This window comes from Aythya marila, assembly GCF_965140915.1.
Source record: "Aythya marila genome assembly, chromosome: 1".
NCBI lineage: Eukaryota > Metazoa > Chordata > Aves > Anseriformes > Anatidae > Aythya > Aythya marila.
In genome coordinates, this window is record NC_139042.1 from 143,134,349 (window position 1) to 143,155,828 (window position 21,480).

The following is a 21,480-nucleotide window of genomic DNA, read 5'->3' on the forward strand; positions in this document are numbered from 1 at the left end:
TATATGAGAAACCTATTTGGAAGAAACCAGCGATGAATAGACATTATCAGTGATTATATAGAAATACAGCAAATCAGAGAATAGAACATAAGGATTTTCTACAGTAAAAAAAGAAAAACAAACAAACAAACAAACAACTGTGGCCTTCAGCTAAAATGACATCAAAATGTTTTGAATAACTATCATGAGTGTCAAAAACATCTTTTTGTTTTTAAATAATTTAAATTATGCACATTTTAGTTGAATAAATACATTTACCTCCCATAACAGCTGAAATAATGACAATCAATGTTAAGACATTAACTTTAATAAAATCTACCGAAGCCTTTTAACTTGTTAAAAGTTAATTCTTCCAGGAACTTCATGTCATGAGCAGAAAAGTAGTGCTTTTTACTATATATAAGGAAGAAGTGAAATGTTTTTCTAGCTTTGCAAGTTTGCCACAATACTCAGTGATTTATTTGTAATACTTTCAAACATTATAATGGATTGAAACCTACTATTTGTATTTTTTTAATTGTTTGCTTACCTAATATCTATATATCTATATATTAGGTAATAATAATATCTATATATTAGGTAAGCAAACATTATATATATTATATATATATATATATTATATTATATTATATATATTATATATATATTAGGTATAGATATATAATATCTATATCTTTCAATAATATTCTGAAAGGTAATTTCTATTCTTTTTTAATTTTTTTTTTTTATTTTTCCTAAATAAACATATACAAATCCAGGGTACATTCCTGACTAGCAAAAAATAATGAAGAAATTTTAAAAGGATTTTATGATCATAAACTAACACATTTTCACAGTTACACCAACGAATACCAATGAACCTAGTTACAATAATCTAGAAGTATCAATATAAAATAAAAACAAATGCAAAATTAAGGTTTCTAGCTTGTAGAATTAAACCACAACTAAAATGGTCATTTAAATTAACTCACTCTATTTCTACTGCCAACAGGAAACTAGAAAGGAAAGGGTTGTTGTTGTTGTTTTTATTTAATGCATTTTAAAAAATAAACCAGAGAAGGTTTTGAGTGCATACTTTTCTCTTTTTGTTCCAGAGAATCTTAACAGCTCTTCATCTGCTATCTCCTCGGTCAATCCAAGTTATTTACCCATGTCAAGTTGTCTGTTAATAAAATCAAGTTTAAACACAGACCTTCATTTTCAACTTGAGCTTAAAATTTAAAATTGCTGCCTTTGACCTGGAGATTATCTTTGTGGGGTCTCTTTGCATTTCTTTCCTTATGTCAGTTAAATTTAATACCTAAAGATATTCTCTTTCCTGTAAGACTTGGATCGCTTATTGATGTTATGTTATGACTTTTATAGATGCTTTTGTTATGACTTTATAAATGTTACTTATGACTTTCACTGTTATATCTACAACACTACTGTGTTAAAGGAACTACTATTTCAGCTCTCACATAAACCTGAGAACAAACAGAAAAGCCATCTTAGAACATCAAAGGACATTTGCTGCGTAACTTGATTTCTGCAGATAGCTAAGGCCCCGTGCACCCATAGAGTTACTGAATATGGCTAAAGGAAAGCTACATGAGGGTAAGAAGTTCAAATAAATTCTGTCGCACTCCTGTATTATGAAATCTTTCTACCAGCTTTAGCCACAAAATTTCTGCATGCCTATTTCATAGCTCTTAGCTTTTTGCTATTTTAGCAGTAACAACCCAAAGATTTTTTGATGCATGACCGCCATCTTTTGGACTTCTCCTATCACTACAATTTTCCACGCCAGTGGATTGAAATGCTGTCTTCACTCAACACGTCACGCTTGTTTTTCAAGAATGTCCCGTCATGTATATATTCTACTTATTGCTCATTTGCTATTTAAATATGCAGTCATCTTACACAATATGGGAATTTATTAAGAATTTGTTAGCAGTTTTGAAAATATTATTCCTTTATCTTTGAATATGCTTCGTAAAGCATGAAAGCCTGTATTTCAGGTATAAGCACAGACTCACATGCAAGAGTTCCAGTACATGCTGATAGTAGTAGTAAAGCCACAGGAAGTTGTATACTTCCTTTCTTTGATCTCTTTTAGCTACGAGATCACTGAAAATAATTCCCCCTGGCTCAGGCATTGCAACTTCCACTTTAGCTGTGCCTTGGAAAAATTATTGACTATATGTTAGAGGAGCATATTGTACAAGTGTACATTCATCCACAGGTACATATATTCACTTACACATACTTTCTTTACCATCAAAGCTCTGGAAAGAGAACCCAAGTATGTAAGCAAAGAAACAATGTGCTCAAAACAAGCAGTATCGCATCATTATGGAATTGTATAACCTAAGCAAGAGGAAAAGAAATAATGCTGTTCATCTCTTGATCTATAGAAAGTCATAAAGTACAGAAAGTCATAAAGAACTGCCCATTTTACCTCTGTTTGCAGAATGGCAGCTCTTTGCTCTTTAGCTGTAAGAGACTCTTTCAGGACTTCAATATGCTGTTTGCTGTCAGAGAACTGATTTGTGAGGGTCTCCAGCTTTGTCTGCAAGGCTAGCAGCTCTGTGTCTTTGCGTGACAGCTCCTGTTTTACCTGACCGATCTGAAAAAGAAAGAAAAGATGGGTAAAGGAAAAAATAATGATCAATTTGTATCATTGCTTCAAAAATAGTGTTAAATTCACTTAAGTACCAACAAAAAGTATTATACCCTCAACTTGTCTCAAATAATTTTAAAGCCTTCAGTTATCTTGAATGGAGAGCCAGCAAAAAATTGTGTCATGAATAGATGGTACAAGGAGAAAGAGAGGAGAGCAATAACATTTTTTTAAGAGATGTTCTTTTTTGACAGAGTCAATCTATTCTTAGCCATCTTTCAAAGGACTGACCAAAACCAGTTACTTAGCAGGGATAAGATTTTAATGAAGATGAAGCAAAACTGTAACAGGAACGTACCCTTACCCTGCTGCATCAGAAAAGATGAGACAGCTACAGGTTTCTCTTCAGAAGCATGACATTTGCTTTCAAATGTCAAACCACTGAGCTTTTCTATCCTCAATCCAGACTCATATTTACAAAGTATGTAAAGATGCCTTTATTTTTCACACTCTTCAGGAAACTAGGATTTCTCTCGTCTAAGAAACACTTTTAAATTTAGGAAAGATGCTTAAAGCAGATGCAGATATACTTCAGAACAACATAACAATGATCAGAGGGCTGGAGCACCTCTTCCATGAATAAATGCTGAGAAAGCCTGGGCTGTTTAGCTTGGAGAAGGGAAGGCTCCAGGGAGACCTCATTGCAGCCTTTCAATACTCTAAGAAAAATGTAGGGAGATTTTTAACTAGGGCCTGCAGTGAGAATTTTAAAGTTAGAGAGGGAAGGTTTAGATTAGATATTGGGAAGAAATTCTTCCTTATCAGCGTAGTGAGGCACTGGCACAGGCTGCCCAGAGAAGCTGTGGCTGCCCCATCCCTGGAGGTGTTTAAGGCCAGGCTGGATGGGGCTTTGGGCAGGAAGGTATACCTGCCCATGGCAAAGGGGGATGATCTTCTGGGAACTTTCCAACCCAAACTATTCTGTGATTCTGTTAAAACCATTTTCAGAACCACATGATGCTGAGAGCAGTTTCCTATGTTTAATTTAGTGAATTAAATCAGTATGGAAATTCATATTTATTTTAACAAATGTAGGTTGGATTATCATTTAAAAATATAAACAGTATGAAATTTAACAGTAAAGCACTAAAATGAGATGAAATCTCATTTTCAGCACAATGATCATTCAGGACAATTTTGATGTAAACTTGGAGAGTTATGTGTTTTTAATTCAAGAGGACAGGGAACTCTGAAGGTAGATTTTGTCCAAGTTTATAACCAACTTTCTGGCTTGTGTTTGATACACCTCAGAATAAAATATGAATATATTACTCTTGCATATTATACAGTAGAGATGGGCATCTCTCTAAAAACTAAACAGTTTTCCCTTTTTTAGCTTGAAAATTCTGTGATACTAAAAAAAAAAACCATCCACCTCAAAATTGGTATTTCTGGGAATGTGTCAAGAACAAAATTAAATAGATATAAGCTATAAATTGTATTTCAAATCAAAATAAATGCAAGTACTACTAGAAATTACTGAAAGGCTTGGGTAAATGTGAATTTATCTTGACAACAGTGTTTCAATAATGGACAGTTCTTTAACAAAGAGTAATCAAATAGCAACAAAAGATTTCATCAAGGACTCTTGTATTCCAGTACGAAATGGCACATGGAAGAAGGGGAGAGACAGAAGGAGGACATGTATCTCTTTAAAAAAAAAAAAAAAAAAATCAAAAAACAACCCCACAAACTCTGTCTTTAAGATGGAATTATGTGAAGGAATATGAAGAATTTAGTTTAGAGAACTATTAGATAGTTGATTGTTCATTTAATTCAGATATTAATTGGTTGTTTTTTATACTTTTACTAAAAGCAAATATGTCCACAGAATGATTTCACCATCCATTTAAACAAGAGGATACAAAAGTATTGATGCTACCAGGACTACTTCTGCTGTCAGCTACTGACCAATACGACCAGTTATAACAACTTGTTATGTTTTCTGCAGTATCTAAGTAAAAAAAGTCTCTTTAAAAACTTCAAATGACATTATTTTTTCAATTACTAGGTTTGCTAAAAATATAGCAAACCTTTCTCAACCCAGTTTGGTCTTTCTTTTTTAAAATAAATTCTCTTTGGAATAGGCCATTTTAGAAGAGATGCTAACCCTAAATATTTGTGTTTTGATGAACTGTTCTCATCTGAACAGAACCACATTCATTTACATTAAAGTCCTGAAGTAGCACCCCAACATAATTATATTTAGAAATCCCTGTTTCGAAGAAGTAAGCCCACACTGCAAATGCATTAAAGTTCTTTTGGAAGAATGCAGTGCAAAGGAAGTTAAGGTAGTAATGGGTTCTCCCATCTCCTTGATGGGACATTATGAACACTCAGCAAATGCACTACCTTCACAGCAAAGGAAGAGCCTAAGTTCATGCTGCTAATATGAAAAAGTCAGTTTTAAAAAGTGTTCAGCATCCAATTTCTGCCATTTTCTTGTGAAAGAATGTTAAGAGGATTCAGCACATGATTTTGAAATGTTATAAATTATTTTTATTCCACTAGGGAAAGTGAATCTCTTTGAAAGTCTGGCCCCAGAATGGGTGCTGAATGCTTTTGAAAATCTGTTTCAATAGAGAAAAATAACTTACTGATTAAATGAATCATACCATTAAAAAACAAGCAATAGAACTAATATAAATGTTCAGTTGAAGAGTGATGTTATGGACACCAAAACCACGTGAATAAAATGCAGCTACAGGGCTGAGCAGGCTGTTAGTTCTATGGTTATATAAAGTTTTAAGGAAGGTAAGAGAAGAAAAGTTACCCCGAAAGCAAGAGAGCTAGAAAGCCCCAGTGCATGGCCACTGCACACAAAAAATAAATCTTACGGCAGAGACCTCGGCCTGGAGACCAGCCACTCTTTTTTTCAGGTCCTCCCCTTGAACCTCTTTGGCACTTAGCTCTTCCTTCAGTTGCTCTACCTGTCACGACATTGTTATGCTTTAAATGTTTATCATTTGCCATCTTCTAGTTAGCCTGTTTCAAACAAGTAACTAAAAGTGACAAAGAACTGAACAGAAGGATCAACACTGGTCACTCATTTTCTCGTCTATTCTTCATTAAGTCTTCTCAAAACAGAATTTTATGTCTCTGTGATTTCACATAGGCTGCCAGACAAATATTTGGTTATGAAACAAAGATGTATAGTTATGGTTATGTTTATATATGTCAAATATAGGGCACTTCACCCAACAGTTTTGAAACTGGAATTCACCAGGAAATCAGGACAGGAAAAGGAAGGTTTTACAGTAAAAAGAAAAAAAAAGTTAATTATCAAGATACAGTCACATATGACTATACAATACAATATTGAAAGAAAACCCAATAAAGTTTTGTGCATTTAAAAACCAGAGCAGGATAGCAAGATATAAAGAATGGAGCTGGTTATGACTCATGAGCGAATGGTTACCAAAAGGGAACAAATTTTCTGCAGGAAAAGTAATGAGCAGATGCAGTAGACAGAATAGACCCAGAAATTAATCAAGTTGCTGAACAGACAGATCTGTAAGAACACAGAGGGAGAAGAGAAGGAAAAATAAATTGTTGCTAATAAGGGAAGAAGAAAGGAAGGAAAGAATAAAAGAAATTAAAAAGAACAAGGAATTTTTTTAAAAAAAAAAAGGATAGAAAGAAGAAAAGCATCTCCCCCATTCCTAATTTGGAAGGGGGTATCCTTCAGTTCCTAGAAGCAAAACAGTAGGATAAAGGAGGAAAGTGTAAAAGAATAGATGTGGTTATCTTGAGGTAAATCAGTGAGCTGATGTGAGGGAACTGGAAGAAACATATACTTACTTAATGTTTCTTCTTTAGGGCAAGTAGTAATTTTCCAAGAAACTTTCTCCAGCATTCTTTATATAAGACAAGTAACTTAAAGCACAATAAATGCAGTAGGTCGGAACTGTTCAGGACATGGTAATTTTAAACCTCTGTTCCAGAGATTTGTGCAGTGCTTTTAAGGAGTATGCACAAGTTACTATGAAAAGCAGGGCTGCTGACAAGAAACCTAAATTTACCGTGCAAGGGAGCCTGAATCTTTATTAGAAGATGTTAGGGTTCCCTACCTAGAAGACTGAGAAACACTTCTTTGAGAGAAACAAAGAAGCAATTGATATTTATCTATAGTACAACTTTGGCTATACACTGACACTGCAGTGTTCATCTTTATGTCTGAGGACCAACATATCTCACTGTTGTATTTGTCCTGAGGCACAAATATTCCCAAGTGCATAAATTAATAGTGGCATGACCACTGTTGTAGGATCTACTCATATTCTGACTCCACTACAAGAAGAGCATAATGGAAAGCTGTTACACTGACAGTTCATGTTCTTTTTAGCCTTTGCATAATAAAACATAATTTATTCAACAGGTCACAAAAAGAAACACACTTTTTTTTCTCTCTCAATAGACTACATTTGAGAAGACTATAGACAAAATAAAACTTGAAACTATAATGGATTATCAATAGTCTAAACATAACCACAAAATACTTCTGAAATAAAAGAACTATCATAATGCTATTTTGAAATTTGTCTTTAAAATTCTCTTAATTATTTTAAAGGTATTTTATTGGCTTAGGACAACATACAAATAAACTCTGACTATTTGCCAGCACTTGAATGGGAAACCTGATAACAGGTACTTTCCTTAAGATTTATTCTATCTGTTTCTTAAGGCTCATTTTGTCTTACTACTGTCACAGTTTTCTCAATACCTTATTTTTCATGAATTTGGAATGACTACGGTACACCTCCATTTGCTTCATTTCCTCTTCACGCTCCTCTGTACTCAGAGCTCCATTTGACTTCAACATCTGAATCTCTTCTTCCAAATCCCGGAGGCCACGCTCCATGGAAGAAATCTTTGAATCCTGAAAAGGATTAGAAGAAACAGATAGTGACATACAGCTAGATGATTTGATAATATATCTTAAAAGTAAAATATGAAATGATTTGTTGGACATGTACCCACCCTTGAAATCTTGTCCCTAAGTTTTTACAGAAACAAATCTACACCTCCTTGCATAACATCTGTCTGAGTGCTCAAATACTCATTTTTCTTTTTTTTTTTTTACACCTTTCAAGGCAAACAAGGATTTAGTACTGAGAGGAAACATGGCTAGGGGCTTGGACACACTATACCTAAAATAAATAAAGGACTACGAAAAAAGGTTGCCTTGTAAGGCTAAGCCAGCATAAAACAAAGAAATTTAATTCTAACTGAATGAGCAGCATAACATGGCTGCAAAAATGGGGAAAAAAAAAAAAAGAAAAAAAGAGGGGGGGGGGAGAGAAGGAAAACAAAAGGTTTGTGTTAATAGTAATTTGTGTGCCAGGTCACAAATGGAGAACATAAAAAGCACTGTAAGCAAGGAAGACGTGCAGCAATCTTTTTTTGTGTATATAAAGCAGTAAAGGATGTTCACGCATTCTGATTCATATACACAACATATAAAACATGTCCATCATTTAAAAATATACACCTGGAACAATGAGAAAGCCTATCTGCCATTATCTTCATGGTTCTACAGAATGAACAGAGGCTTTCAGTTTACCTGATTTACTGTTTCTTTAGAAGTCTTACATGTTAGGAACAGCAAAACCTGATTCATACAGCACACAGAGTTGCACACACATTTTCTATTACATGCATATGCCTTTATGAAATGCAATCCATTAGAGTAGCTTTTTTTTTTTTTTAAGTCAGTGTCTTCAAAACATTTTGTCTTTCCTGAAATACAAGATTTCAAACTATCCCCCATTCTTATATAGACCAATCCTTCATTTTTTGTATGTGTGTGATAATCAAAGCATAGCTGAATAAAAGCTTAGAAGACCTTTTTTTTATTATTATTCATAAGATATGATTGTTCTAAAGGACCATTTTGAAGATGTAGTCTGATTCCCTGCTTAATTTTTGATGCTCAAGTTAAAATTGGAAAAGCAGACTTTTGCTACAAAAAATAACAGAGGTATCGAGGTAAAGTTCTACACTGTAATTTATAACAGTATCTTAATTTCAGCCCTCATATAATTTCCAAGAAATACCTGTGTTTCTCTTTTGATAATAAGACTGCTTATTGTTACCAGATGGTAAATTAGTTCTCATTGCTCTGAACCATAAAAAAAGACTAATAAAAGAATGACAGTAAAAGAAAGGCTTTGAAAGCACAAAGATGGGAAATGACTACAGAAAACACTGAGATGGAATGGACTGAGTTGGAAGGGAAAAAAGGAAGGAAACCAAAATAATAAGGTTCAGACAAAGAAGGAGGGAGAAAGAGAGGAAAATTCATCCAGAAAAGCTGCATTTAAGATGGCATACAGACATCTTTCTAATTGTAAGACCCATTCTTTAAGTGGATTTTGAGGTTGCAAATTGCTAACATTATTAACACATGGAAGGTGAAGCAATGACATTTCAAAGGTTGATAGTGTAAAAAGGAAGTAAACCACATCATCACAAAGAACCACTAGTACATCACACTCATCTTTGCAATACAATGGACTATTAGTTAACTGAAAGAAATCTCTATATGCTGTTGTAGGCAGGCAGTAAGCAGTTTTCATTGTGTTGTGAAGCAGTTATGTGTCTTCCCTGATCAGTAATATAAAATAAAATAATAAAAAATAAATATATTTCTTTTAAATTAAATTATTGAATTAAATTCTCTAAGAAGACTTGCAAAATATGGTATTTGATACAGTCGCTTTTCCTATGAGAATCTGTTTTACAAAGCATATGCTCTCCTACTGGCTATATGCAACCATTTACCTTCATCTCAATAACAGTTTGCAGAGCCTTTGTCTTGGCTGAGTCAGGAGCATTTTCAAATCGTCGATGTATCTCCTGTGTCAGCAGAAAACAAAGCAAGAGTTAGCCTAAAGGCATTTTGAGCCATTTATCAAATAAAAACAAAATTACTACAGCTTTCTCTTTCTAATTCACGGCATAATTCAACACTGCTCTCTGATGTTACCAGTTCCTTTATTTTGTTTTATGATCTCTCATATGAGAGAAAGGATACACAAATGTTCATTCAACAGAATCACCATCTCAGTTGAAAAGGCACAATACTTACCATGTACTTACTCAAAATAAACTGCTAAAATGACAGATGAATCCACTAAAAGAAAACTATAATCTACCTGGCAAGCTAATCTAAACGGATACTATTTTCACATGGAAGTGTCTACATCATTTATTTGACTAGATGCTTACTGAAAACAATAATGCTGTAGTTCCTGTTTCAGCAAGCTATAGGGTGCAGCTGTGTTGATAAACCTTTTTCAAATTTTTTACTCCAGAGTAGCAATGCTTAATGATGTAGGATGAAAATCTTTCTCCACTGGGGTTAGAATTCAGCCAAAAGTACATGACTGGCTATCACATTGCTCTAAAGATTGGAGTTTGCAAACAGGAGGATACAAATGTCCATGTGATATTTCTGTTGATACCAATTCACAGAAGCAGTATGCTTCAGAGAGCTCTCTATGAAATAAAATGACAGAAAGCAGAAATAGCTTGTTCTCCCATATGCAGTAGGTAGATGTTTCAAAACAACAAATGGAAATACAAGAGAAACATATTCCACTTTTTCATTATTTGTGTTAAAATAATATTGTCCTTACAACAAACACTAATATTAAATGTAGGCATGTGAATACGTTTAGGATGTTAATATTATATGACATGAAAGTACTTTGGTGCCCAAAGGCGCCAAAGGTTATGAACTGTGATACCAGTTAACCTAACAATCTGAGTACACACGCATAGTTTAGCCACCAGTCCCCTGAAACCCCTGGAACACAAATCCAAAAAGCCATCCACAAGCCTGAATTTTCAATACAGATGGTGAATGAAGAGAACATACATGTATTATATGGTAGTCATACATGCAACTTGCTCCATACGATCAATTACTTGAATGAGAAAAGTAGAGTTGTATAGTGTTTTAAAAACACTGAAAACATTACCTATTTTTAAGTTTCCAGAGTGGACACAGTAACTCTATTCATGCATTCACCAAACAGCATATTGTTGGAAAAGCATCCAGATATTTTACTTCTCTTGAATGGCAGTTCTGTAGTCTTTGATGAACTCTCAATGCATTTACTACCTATTTGGTTGAAGTGAACAGCATGGCTTGGAATGATCTATTGTGTAAGAATACACAAACATTTGAATGAGAGTGACTTCTAACTATTCTTCAGCAGGGACTCACATATCCCACATCCTCCACACCCTCCTTAGATTCTCAAAGTCTTTTCCTGTGATTCTCAGATTGAGAGGAACCAACAAAGTAAGACACATGGTGGCCTTTTTGTAAAGGCACATGTAGCACACTGAGTGATGTGGTATTTGAGAACACTCTTTGTAACACACACCCTATGTGCTGTAACACCAAATTATTCTGTAATCTTTGCTTGACTATGAGAGCATCAACTGAAAATACACACATAAAACAATGCCTCTCAAAGAATGACACAGCTTCTCTTCTGTGTCAAAGAATGACACAGCTTCTCTTTTCAGAGAGAAAACTAGTAAAAACTGTCCACAGCTGAAGACACCCCAGTCACATGTTGTGGACATTCTCAAATTCACATCCACTTTAAAAAAAAAAAAAAAAAAAAAAAAAAAAAAGGCTATGGGGGAGGAGAAGAAAAGAGGGTTTGAGTAACACAAAATACATGTATGGGCAAAAAGGAATCATTTTGAAAATGATTCTTCACCATTTTAAGCTTTGATAAATCAAAAAGGTGAAAAGTATACTATTCAGAATAGCATGAACTTTCACTAAATGCAGAAAGTTATGTCCCCAGCTGTTCCTGTCACGTCAGCTGTACAAGCATCCAAAGACTGTTATTGTAGAAGAAAATGAAAAAGCTTGATAATAGAAAAGAAAAACAAACAAATTCCTGTGAACTTTTGGAAACTGAGAAAATGAAAGATAAAGAGGTCAAAAACGAATATGTCAGAAATCTGTTTTGAATAATATATTGTTTTTATTTTAGTGGTGCATTTATGTACTAGATCATTTCCAGTTGTGCAGAGACATGGTCTCTGACCTTAGACCATACAAGCAACCTACTACGGAAATGCAGTAGATGAAACACCCAGTATGAGAACAGCATGTCATTAAAGGGATGCTGGCACAACAGCATCTGCTTTTGACATTGCACAGCATTTTCCCAAATAGAAAATTATTTTAGGCTTTTTCTTTAGAAAGGCTGTCTCTCCACTGTCTGAAACGATGCTTTGCACAACAGCAAACGATGTGTCCTACTTCTATCATCTTAAATAGCTTCACTGTAATTTAGGTGAATTATAACCTGCAGAAAAACAACACCTCCCACCTCTCAAGTGCATAGTAAGGACTTGATTTTGGCAACCTGCCTATGATTCTGACAAGACTGAAAATAGGGCCACAGTCACACCGAACCTCCCTATAACACAAATTTAAGTACGGCTGCTAGAAGAACATCATGCAAAAACATCCTTCTTAACATTGAAATATAAGTTATGCACTTATCCTTGTGGCAGAAAGGAGAAAGCTTAGTATCTCTCCGACATATTCAGATTATATTGTGGACAAATGCCACATAGAAGCTTGAAAATTAGTACTTTCATCATCAAAACAGGACACTGCACAATAATTAAAGTGCAGGGCCACATGTAGGTATCAGGGTCAAAAAAATACAAAACTAATCCTTTTTTCTTGTGACTTATCCATTCTGATCAAGTAATAAAACATCCTTCATTTCTTCTATCTTCATGCAGAAAGAACTTTCATATCTAACTGATACTGTTCCATAACAGATTGGTAAGATTCAACATCGTCCATCCTTTGAATCAAACTTAAATTATAATAAGGGATGAATTTTCACTTCAGCATTTCATCACTACCAATTTCTAATTAAGAATAGTTATTTTCCTTTTCTTCGAACAAGATATAAACTAAATGTTTGTGTCTTATTACCTTGCATCTGCCAACTAGGTCTGCAAGGTAGTACTGTATCCCTGTGAGAAATAATACCATAACTTTCTATCTAGCATAATTACATAGAACAGCTGATCAAACGTACTAAGAACATTAAATATGTAAAGGATATCTGTGATAATGTAATTTTAATGCACCCCAAAATATCTGAAGGATGTCATATTTTAAATGTATTTAGTTTGTTGCTTTTTTTTTCCTGACCAAGAAGTGCAAAAACAATTGGAAATTACAGACTATAGTTCAGAATTGAGGGAGTCCTCAATACTGAGCAGTATCAGCACTACATCTAGAAAATATTAGCAACTTATAACACATGCACATGATGATGAAGGGAGGAATTTATTCAGAACCTTTTCTTCCTAAATATCCTGGCCATATCATTCATTGCTACTCCCCCAGTTACTCCCACATGTGATTTTGCAAGGAATTTCTCAGAAACATGAAAGTGCACTTTAAGTGATGACATTTTCAGGGAAGTAGGCTTCATGCTTAAAAATACAGCAACTTATCTTTCAGTATTACCATGAGATAAGCACTTTCCAAATGCAGAAGAGGACACGCCTTCTATTTCCTGCAGAACCCACCTATAATCAGGCAGCATATATCACATGGAGAATGAAGGAGAAAAATATTTGAAGGTGCTCTTCCATGCATTAATTTGTTTTTAGTAAAAAATTGCTAAAAATGATACAATGTGCAATTCAAAACACCACAGGAAAAAAAATAACTAGCCTAGCCATGCCTTTATATGGTCAAATACGATGTTCTGTGTAGCATGATCTTTGCATCATTCAGCAGACTGGGTAGTTATCTAATGTTTGTTTTTATTCTCCAACATGTAGTCCAGGCCTTACTCAGAGAACATTACACTTGTACTTAAAGTTTATTTTCCCAGATGGCTTCTGTCAATCTTTCACGTTTAAATTTTTGAAAGAATTTAGCACCCTGGTTTCTATTATAATGAAATGCAAATATTATAAACCAAAAGAAAATTTCAGGAATGTAGTTCAGTGTCAGCATAAACTATCATTGTTACTTTTAGAAGCTATTTAATGTACCAAATGGATCTATAATTGTGTAGAAGCGCAAATTGTACCTGACTAACCTGATTTTCCTCTACGATGAGATGACTGGCCTCGTGGACAAGCAGTGAACAGTGGGTATGGCATATACTGAATTACTGGGGCCTTTGACATTGCCTCCAAACATCCTTGTAGCCAAATTGGTGACATACAGACTGGATAAGTGGTTTATGAGGTAGGCAGAAAATTAGCTGGACTGTCAGGCTCAAACTGCGTTTGGTGGACAGCAATATAACGTCCAGTGGGCAGCTGCTTACTACTGCCAATCCTTGGAGCTTGATACTGTGGCTGATACTGTACGGTGCTTTTATTAACAATCCAGGTTATGGGATAGGTTGCACTCTCTGCAGGTTTCCAGAGTATATCTAATTTGGGGAAGACACGACTAGTGTGGTCTTGCTGGAAGGAAGAATAGAAAAAAAGACAACTGTATTCTCCTGGGCTTTATTAGCAACAGTATAAATACCACGATGAGGGAAGCAGTTATTTCACTCTATCTGGCTCTTGTGAGACCACTCCTGGAGTATCGGGCCCGCCCAACTTTGGCCTCCCCAGCATTAGGAAGACATTGAAAAGCTGAACAGAGTCCAACAGATCAATATGGATAGGACCTGGAACATACGATGTAAGAGAGGATGAGAGAACTGGGTTGGTTCAGCTGAAAAGAAAAGGCTTGGGGGGTGAATCTTGTTGATGTCTAGAGCTATCTAACCAGACACTGCAGGGATGATGATGACAAACTCTTTACAGAAGTGCACAGTGGAAGGATGAGAGTCAACAGCAAAAGATGTAAATTTTGACTTACAATATCACAGAATCACAGAATTAGTTTGTAAAAGACCTTTAAGATCATCAAGTCCAACTCTTAATCTAGCACTGCCAAGTCTAACCACTAAAGTGTGTCCCTAGCATGCTGGAATAGGACTCAGAGCTGTTGCAGAATCCCCATCACTGGAGAGTCCCAAACTGAGCAGGAGGTTGCATGAAATGACTATTCTGCAGAATCCAATTATCTCTACTAATTGGGAGCAGAAAGCAACTGAGTATCACAATTGTTTAGTTTCAGGTTTCCTACGAGTATTTTTTAAGAAGTGCTCAAGCCCAGTAATTTGATCTATATTTCAACAACACATAAAACTGGACTGAAAAAAAGAATGTGCAGTAAGAGTCCTCTATAATTTATCTCATTAGTATTAGAGTTTTGCTACTGAAAAAATACAGTTGTAGAAGTTTGGAACCAATAATCACAGTAGTTTCTTCAGAAATTACTTCTGTATGTCTCATTTCCTGTATTTGTGAACATAATCAATGTAATTCCCTGAACAATAAATTATTCATATTAGTAATGAGCATAACTTTGAATCATGTGCTGGAAATTCAACACAAATCAATAATGGAGGGCGACAGTTGCTTTGAAGCTCATATACTCCTAGCTAAAGAAATTCATCTTGATGTTTTGCAATTTGATGAATACATTCAGCCAGTGATTTCAAAATCCAACCAAGAACTAAAATACCAGCACACACAAAGGTATCACTTAAAGTGATAACTAGCACACAGTTTCTAGTTCATCTCAATGTTCAAATCAGCAGAAAACAAACGCAAAATCCTCCAAAACTTCAGCAGTAGATTAAAAGCAGGAGACAAAGATGAGAGAGACCAATTCAGACCATCTTACTAGTTTTAAGTAGTAAATCATTGTGTTGAAGTCTTGGCTACAGGAGTATAAATTCAAAAGCTAAAGAAAAGTTGATTAAAAATTAAAATACTGTTAATTTATAACTTTATTTAATAGATGTGCTATTCAATCTTCTCTCCTATTTAAAGAGCAATAAACCTATGTTTTCTACTTGTTTCTTAAATTAGCTTCCAAATTGTTAATTGTATTTTCAAATTTTACTTTTATACTTTCCTGTACTGAGAAGTTTCACACTTACAGAAACGAAGTTCCACAAACATCAGCTCTGCTGAAGAAAAGTGTAGGATAACATTAGCACTTCCAAAGAAAGTATGCCTGAAACTGTCATTTGTAAACAAAGACAGTCATGTAAAATATACTGACAAGCAAAATCTTTGAATATAAGGAGATATCAACAGGCTTTAAAGCTTAATTATTTTACTTATAAACCTCAGACTGGTTTCTGCCTCTATAATTGTTTCAGATGGTTTTAAAAATGTCACCTAAGGGAATCAGAGGTGCTAAAGTGAACTATTAGTCAGAAATTTTGGCTTTGTCTAAATAAAAAAAAAAGACATACCTATTTGAAGCTTCAGTAGCTCATTCATATAGCAATAATTTATTTGAAATAAGTGTATAACACAGTAAATAAAAAAATGTAAATTCATAATTTTAGGCCTGTATGCTGAAAAAAAATGTATGAATAAGCACATTGAAATTTTTGTAGATTATTTCATGTTGATGAGATCACAACTATTACACAGAGAAAAAAGCTTCATGGATAGCTGTAGTTCTGCTTTTTTCTATTCACTTAATTACTGCCGATTATTAAATAATTAACTAAACTCCACAAAAATCAGAGATTTTCTATATAAGAATTGGAAGGTGTTTATGATTTCTTTGTAGTCTGGAAAGACATGAAAGAAAGAAATAATTTTTCACCCTAATTTTTCAACCTATTTTTTGGGGTTGGAAACTAGTTCTGCGAAGAAATGTCATGCAACCAACCCCTAAACCAAGGAAGGATGAAAATAATTACTTTAAAAATATTTAGCCATCATTCTTTTATTAAGACCACATAACACATTCCAAACTATAACAGGATCAAATAAAAGCATGCATAATTTGTTCTTTGCACATTTTGCTCTCACGTTGCAATAGCCCAAATTCTCAACTTTTGTTCTACAAAATTTCAATATGCTTGAAAACTAAAGAAATCCAGTGATTCTATCCAACACAGGAACTATTTAAATTATCTTGATTTAAATAATTTCTCCCTGCTATCCTTGGCTAGAAGAATGAAAAAGCAGCAGAACAAAGCAGAAACTTCATTTTTTAAGTCATTAGAAAGGTGTTCTGTACTACAATGGCATGAAAGTTCCAGCTTGTGAACCAGGCTATATACTACTGCTAACCTCTCTCTAGAAGTGTGTCTTATTTATGTTGCAAAATCTTGGAATAGGACAAAAGCGTTCTTTGAGATAACTCTAATTGCTCTAATTAAAATTGCTAAATCCTTCTCTAAGCCTGGAGCAGAAAAGGGTAAGAATTTTAACACATGCATGGAAAAAGAACTTCTTTGCACAACTTGTCACAGTTAATTAAAATCTGCTCAGATAAGGCAAACAACCTTTCTTTTCACAGGGCATTTTAAAATGGCAAAATCACTGTTCAGCAGTCCTCAGATGGTATATTCACACAGCACAGCCTACCTACCCTTCTCACTGAGCTCTGTGCTCCTCCTGTTTAGCTGTCACTGCATCAAATTAGATAATTTAAAGCTAAGCCAGCTACATCTGTATTATAGCCTAGTAGGTCTGCTCTCTGCTGTGCCAGAAATATACTCTAAGTGGAGACACTGGAATGAAGGCTCACAGAAATGCTGTGTTACTTCCTATAATAAAGTAAGCACTGTTTGATTTGAGAAAGCTACAAATACGGATCAGTCCTTGTAATAACGCCACACTAGGTTACCATAAAATAGTTCACAAAGTGGATGTTGTGGGGTTGCCATTTCAATGCACTCTGAAGATGAAAACAAATAATAGCTTTTTCTGCCATAACCTCTATCCTTAAGCCCATTTTAAATGTCTACCCCTATGAATGATCCATTTCAGCAACTACCTTACATACAAAACCACCCTTTACCTGTTAAATACTGTATTCCTAACTCCTTAATTTAGTTTTGCACTTGGAAGTATTAAAAATGCATCATTTGAATAGACCCAATTATTTTAAAAAATCAAAATATCATTCAACTAAACCTGCAATTTACTAACAAACAGTTTTTGTGATGCAAAATGCAAAGCTACTGCTGCTTACTCTTTCCTTGTTCCATACCACGCTATTATGCAAACCTTGAATCTAGACCTGACCCAGGAAGAAACCTTCTAGGAATATTGCCTCCGTTCTCTTTTGGAATAGAAGGCGATAGCCAGCCATCTGTCCCAGGGCTGGATTCACAGCTTTCTTTCCTATATTTTTATGTCTAATTTTTGTCAATTAATTCAAACGGCTGTTTTCCTTCATTACGATGAAATACATCACCACTCTGACTACTACATTGGCATCTTAATGAACGCCTCACCCCACTTTTAATGCCTGCTTGGCCTCAAAGTTTGCACCAACCACTCCCCTCTCCCAGGAGAACCCTAAGGCTACAAGATCACCATTTGACTTAAACGGAGAGTTGCTTCTGATCTCTTGCTGAAGGTGTTGACAACAGCCTCATACAATCTCGGCCACAATTCGTTTGCAGGACTTACATATCCTTCATTGCAAGGACAAGTTAGAACTTCTATGCAGTAAGAAGGACTAACACTGTGCATGACTTCTGTGGCACCTTTTCAGGAAAAGCCAAAGGTCAGGGCTATGCATGTTGTCAGGACCCTCAATGCATATTATACAAGGTACTATGGGATTAAAGGCTTCGGAGGAGGATCAGGTAGATACCACTGAGCACAGTGGCCAATGAAAAGAGAATACATTTGGGAACTTCCCCTCATACACCCTTCTCGGTCCTTAGGATAGCAGACATCAAAGGCTATCCCTATCTGAGCGTAAGGAATGCAGTGATGTGTGAGTATATTCTGAGGACTCCAGTGAGTGCATGCCATAGCACTGCTGTGAGCAAAGACAGATTCGCTTGGTAGCGCGTATGTGCCTGGTAACAACCCAGAGACAAACAGCTCATCATCACATGAACTGCTGTTGGAAAGTTTGTCCTGATATCCCTTGTGAAGGAACATGAAAATGGGACAACACTGCTGAAGTCTACTGTATCTGACAATAATACACACTGAGCAGCCTATTTTTGTTCCCCTTGGGTAGAAACAATGCAGATGGTTTTGTTTTTATTCTTTCTTCTAGGCAGATGGGAAATTTGGGCCAGGTTTTTTTTTTTTTTTTTTTCCAAAAACTCTCAAGAAGTTACTCTTTATTGGCTGTGACACCATTACTGTATAATCACAGGTCTTTGTTCAGGTAAATATATTCCTAAAGACAGATAGTAATGAACAATTCAAAAGAGAAAGGATTAACCAAGTTGGTGTAATTGTGTTGGACTGTCCTTATGAAACTTAGTTTGACCGTAGTAATCCTAGTCTCTAGAACATCAGATGTGGACACAATCACACAATATTCTTCCATAAATTGCACTGATATTTGGTGTATCTATTACTCTGTGTAGTGGAGAAAGGACATACATCTACTCAGTGCATTTAGCATTTTGGGAGGAGCGGGAAGGATGTCCAAAAGAGCACAGCAAGCTTCGTTATCTTTAGAGCTATGTGCTGTCACTGCCATCAGTGATCATTCCGCAGCAGGTGAGTTTGGAACAATAAAGTGGCAGTTAACGTCAGTCAGGAGCTATTCTGAAAGTTGCAGGTCCAGCTGCTGGATTTCATCAAGTATTTCTTGCTGGTATGATAATAATCTTGTTTCTGAAAGTTAGGTCTAAAATACCAACAGCAATATGAATAATTTTCACTAAGACTTGAGGGGTACTCAAAATAGCAACATCTTTTTATAAGCTATGAAGCTTAAGCTTGTTTTCCAGGGAAGAGGAATGTGATGCAATCGCACTGTCATCTGCTGAAGTCACTGCATCCAGATGTTCAATAAGACATTTAATTTTTCGTTATTTTATGTTCATGAGAGACTGCCGTCTGTATCAGTGAATTGCCAAATACAGCCTACATTATGCTTGATACAGGATCTTTCCTTTGGAAATGTAAGGAGAGATTACTTGAGCTTCATGGTATTCAGGACAATATTCGGAAAAATTTCAACAGAGCCAAAATGATAAGAGATACCTCACGCTATCTGAAGGAAAATCCGTTTCATAGGCTGGATATGGTAAACTGAGACAGTTCTCCGGGAGATGGGAAAAGACATGAAATATCTTCTGTATGAGGAACAACTAAGTAGCAAATGACTTCAGCCTGCAAAAAGAGAGAACTTGAAAGGGATATGACAAAAATCCAAACTCACAACTGGCACAGAGAATCCCAGTAGCGATCACCTGTGCACTGTCTTCCAGTACACGAACAAGGAGCCATCTATGAAGCTACTGGGAGACAGGTTCAAACCCAAAGGAAAAGAGGCAGGTTCTTCCTGCAGCAGAGAGCAGAACTACAGAACCACTTACAAGATGATGCCACAGATGCAAAAGTTTACACAGGCTGAGTAAGACACTAACCAAGTACTTATATGGCAGATCCATGGAGGATACTTAGCTGACAAATCACAAGTTCAGGAAATACCCAAGGTGTAAATCGTTTGGAAGATGGGAGAGTGTTAAAGAAAAGTAATGTGTTTACCCTGCTCTTACCTTTTCCTAGATGTCTGTGTACGGTCACTATTTGAAACAGAAAACTTTCAATAAAGTGATCCTTGGCCAGAACCAGTACAGCTATTCTTTAGTTGCTTTCTTAGCTCAGACTTGTGGTTCTGTTAAGAATTTCTTTTCCTCTGGAAATTAGTGCAAACCTTACTTTAATCACAGTAATAGCAGTAGCTGAAGAAAGCAATTAATTTACTTTTGAAGGTCAGACTGCTGGCCGCTGCACCCGCACCATCTGAGAGACCATCTGATGACCTTGAGTCAGAACATCACCATCTGAATTACACGTAAGCCTCAAAGCTGGAAAATGAAGGGATACCTTTCCCTCCAGAATGCAGACTTCTATTACTATTCCTAGTTTTTTTAATTATTTTTTTAACCAACAGCGTAATACACATGCAACCCAGTACCTGTGAATTCTGACACCTCAGAACTTGCTTTGGCTAAGATGGTCTGAGCTAAGATGCTACTGAAGTTTTTCTCAGCTTTTCTGATGTGTTAGGACATAAAGTATCCACAGTGACCTCCCAGCTCTTGCAAATCCTTTGGGGATATTAGTGTTTCTTTTAACAGCAGTATTTAAAGAAGAGTTTAGCACACCTTTTCAGATACTGGAAATACCAGTTAAAGAACAATCAAGAAAGTAGATGGCTTTCTTCAAGACAGCTCAGAAACTGCATAGTTAGTATTTGGGGTATCAAAAGGCTAAAATAACTTATGGATTTGGAAATACAGATAAATATTCAGATAATGGAAGATTAAGTGGGGAAGGTGATGCAGATAGACCTAGGAAGATCTGCACGCAGACCACTTCCAACTGTGGGACAGTGATATTAAATATGAACCGGATCTCACAGAACACAGCAGCATGGTGCCCAAGAACTCTTCAAGTTTACCAGCTTGAGTCTATAAGCTTGAGGTAGTAAACTTGCTTCAGAGGCAGTCAGTTACAGTTCAGCAACATACCCTAATTTTTCCCAGCCTTCTGGACCCCCACACATGAGACTCATTGTCATGGTTTTGGCTAAGATAGAGTTAATTTTCCTTGCAGAGGCTTTTATGATGCTGTTTTGGATTTTTGATGGAAATAGTTTTGATAACAAACCAATGGTTTTAGTTGTCGCATAGCAGCCCTTACACCAAGTCAAGGACTTTTCAGCTTCTCATGCTGCCTGCCAGCGAGGAGGCTGGGGGTGCACCAGGAGC

General features: G+C 35.6%; 1 protein-coding gene across 11 annotated transcripts in view; it reads right to left on the reverse strand.

Moving 5' to 3' along the window:
• The window catches only part of ERC1 (ELKS/RAB6-interacting/CAST family member 1), a 294,324-nt gene that overhangs the window by 205,745 nt on the left and 67,099 nt on the right, over window positions 1-21,480 (reverse strand). For 8 of the 11 annotated variants that reach the window (XM_082767805.1, XM_082767804.1, XM_082767811.1 and 5 more), the window contains exons 4-7: window positions 9,446-9,520; window positions 7,386-7,541; window positions 5,509-5,592; window positions 2,441-2,608 (exon numbers count right to left, since the gene is read on the reverse strand). In XM_082767805.1, the coding sequence (XP_082623931.1) occupies window positions 2,441-2,608; window positions 5,509-5,592; window positions 7,386-7,541; window positions 9,446-9,520 (483 nt within the window). The remainder of the gene's footprint in view (window positions 1-2,440; window positions 2,609-5,508; window positions 5,593-7,385; window positions 7,542-9,445; window positions 9,521-21,480) is intronic. The other 3 variants (XM_082767802.1, XM_082767810.1, XM_082767809.1) reach the window with 1 other exon arrangement.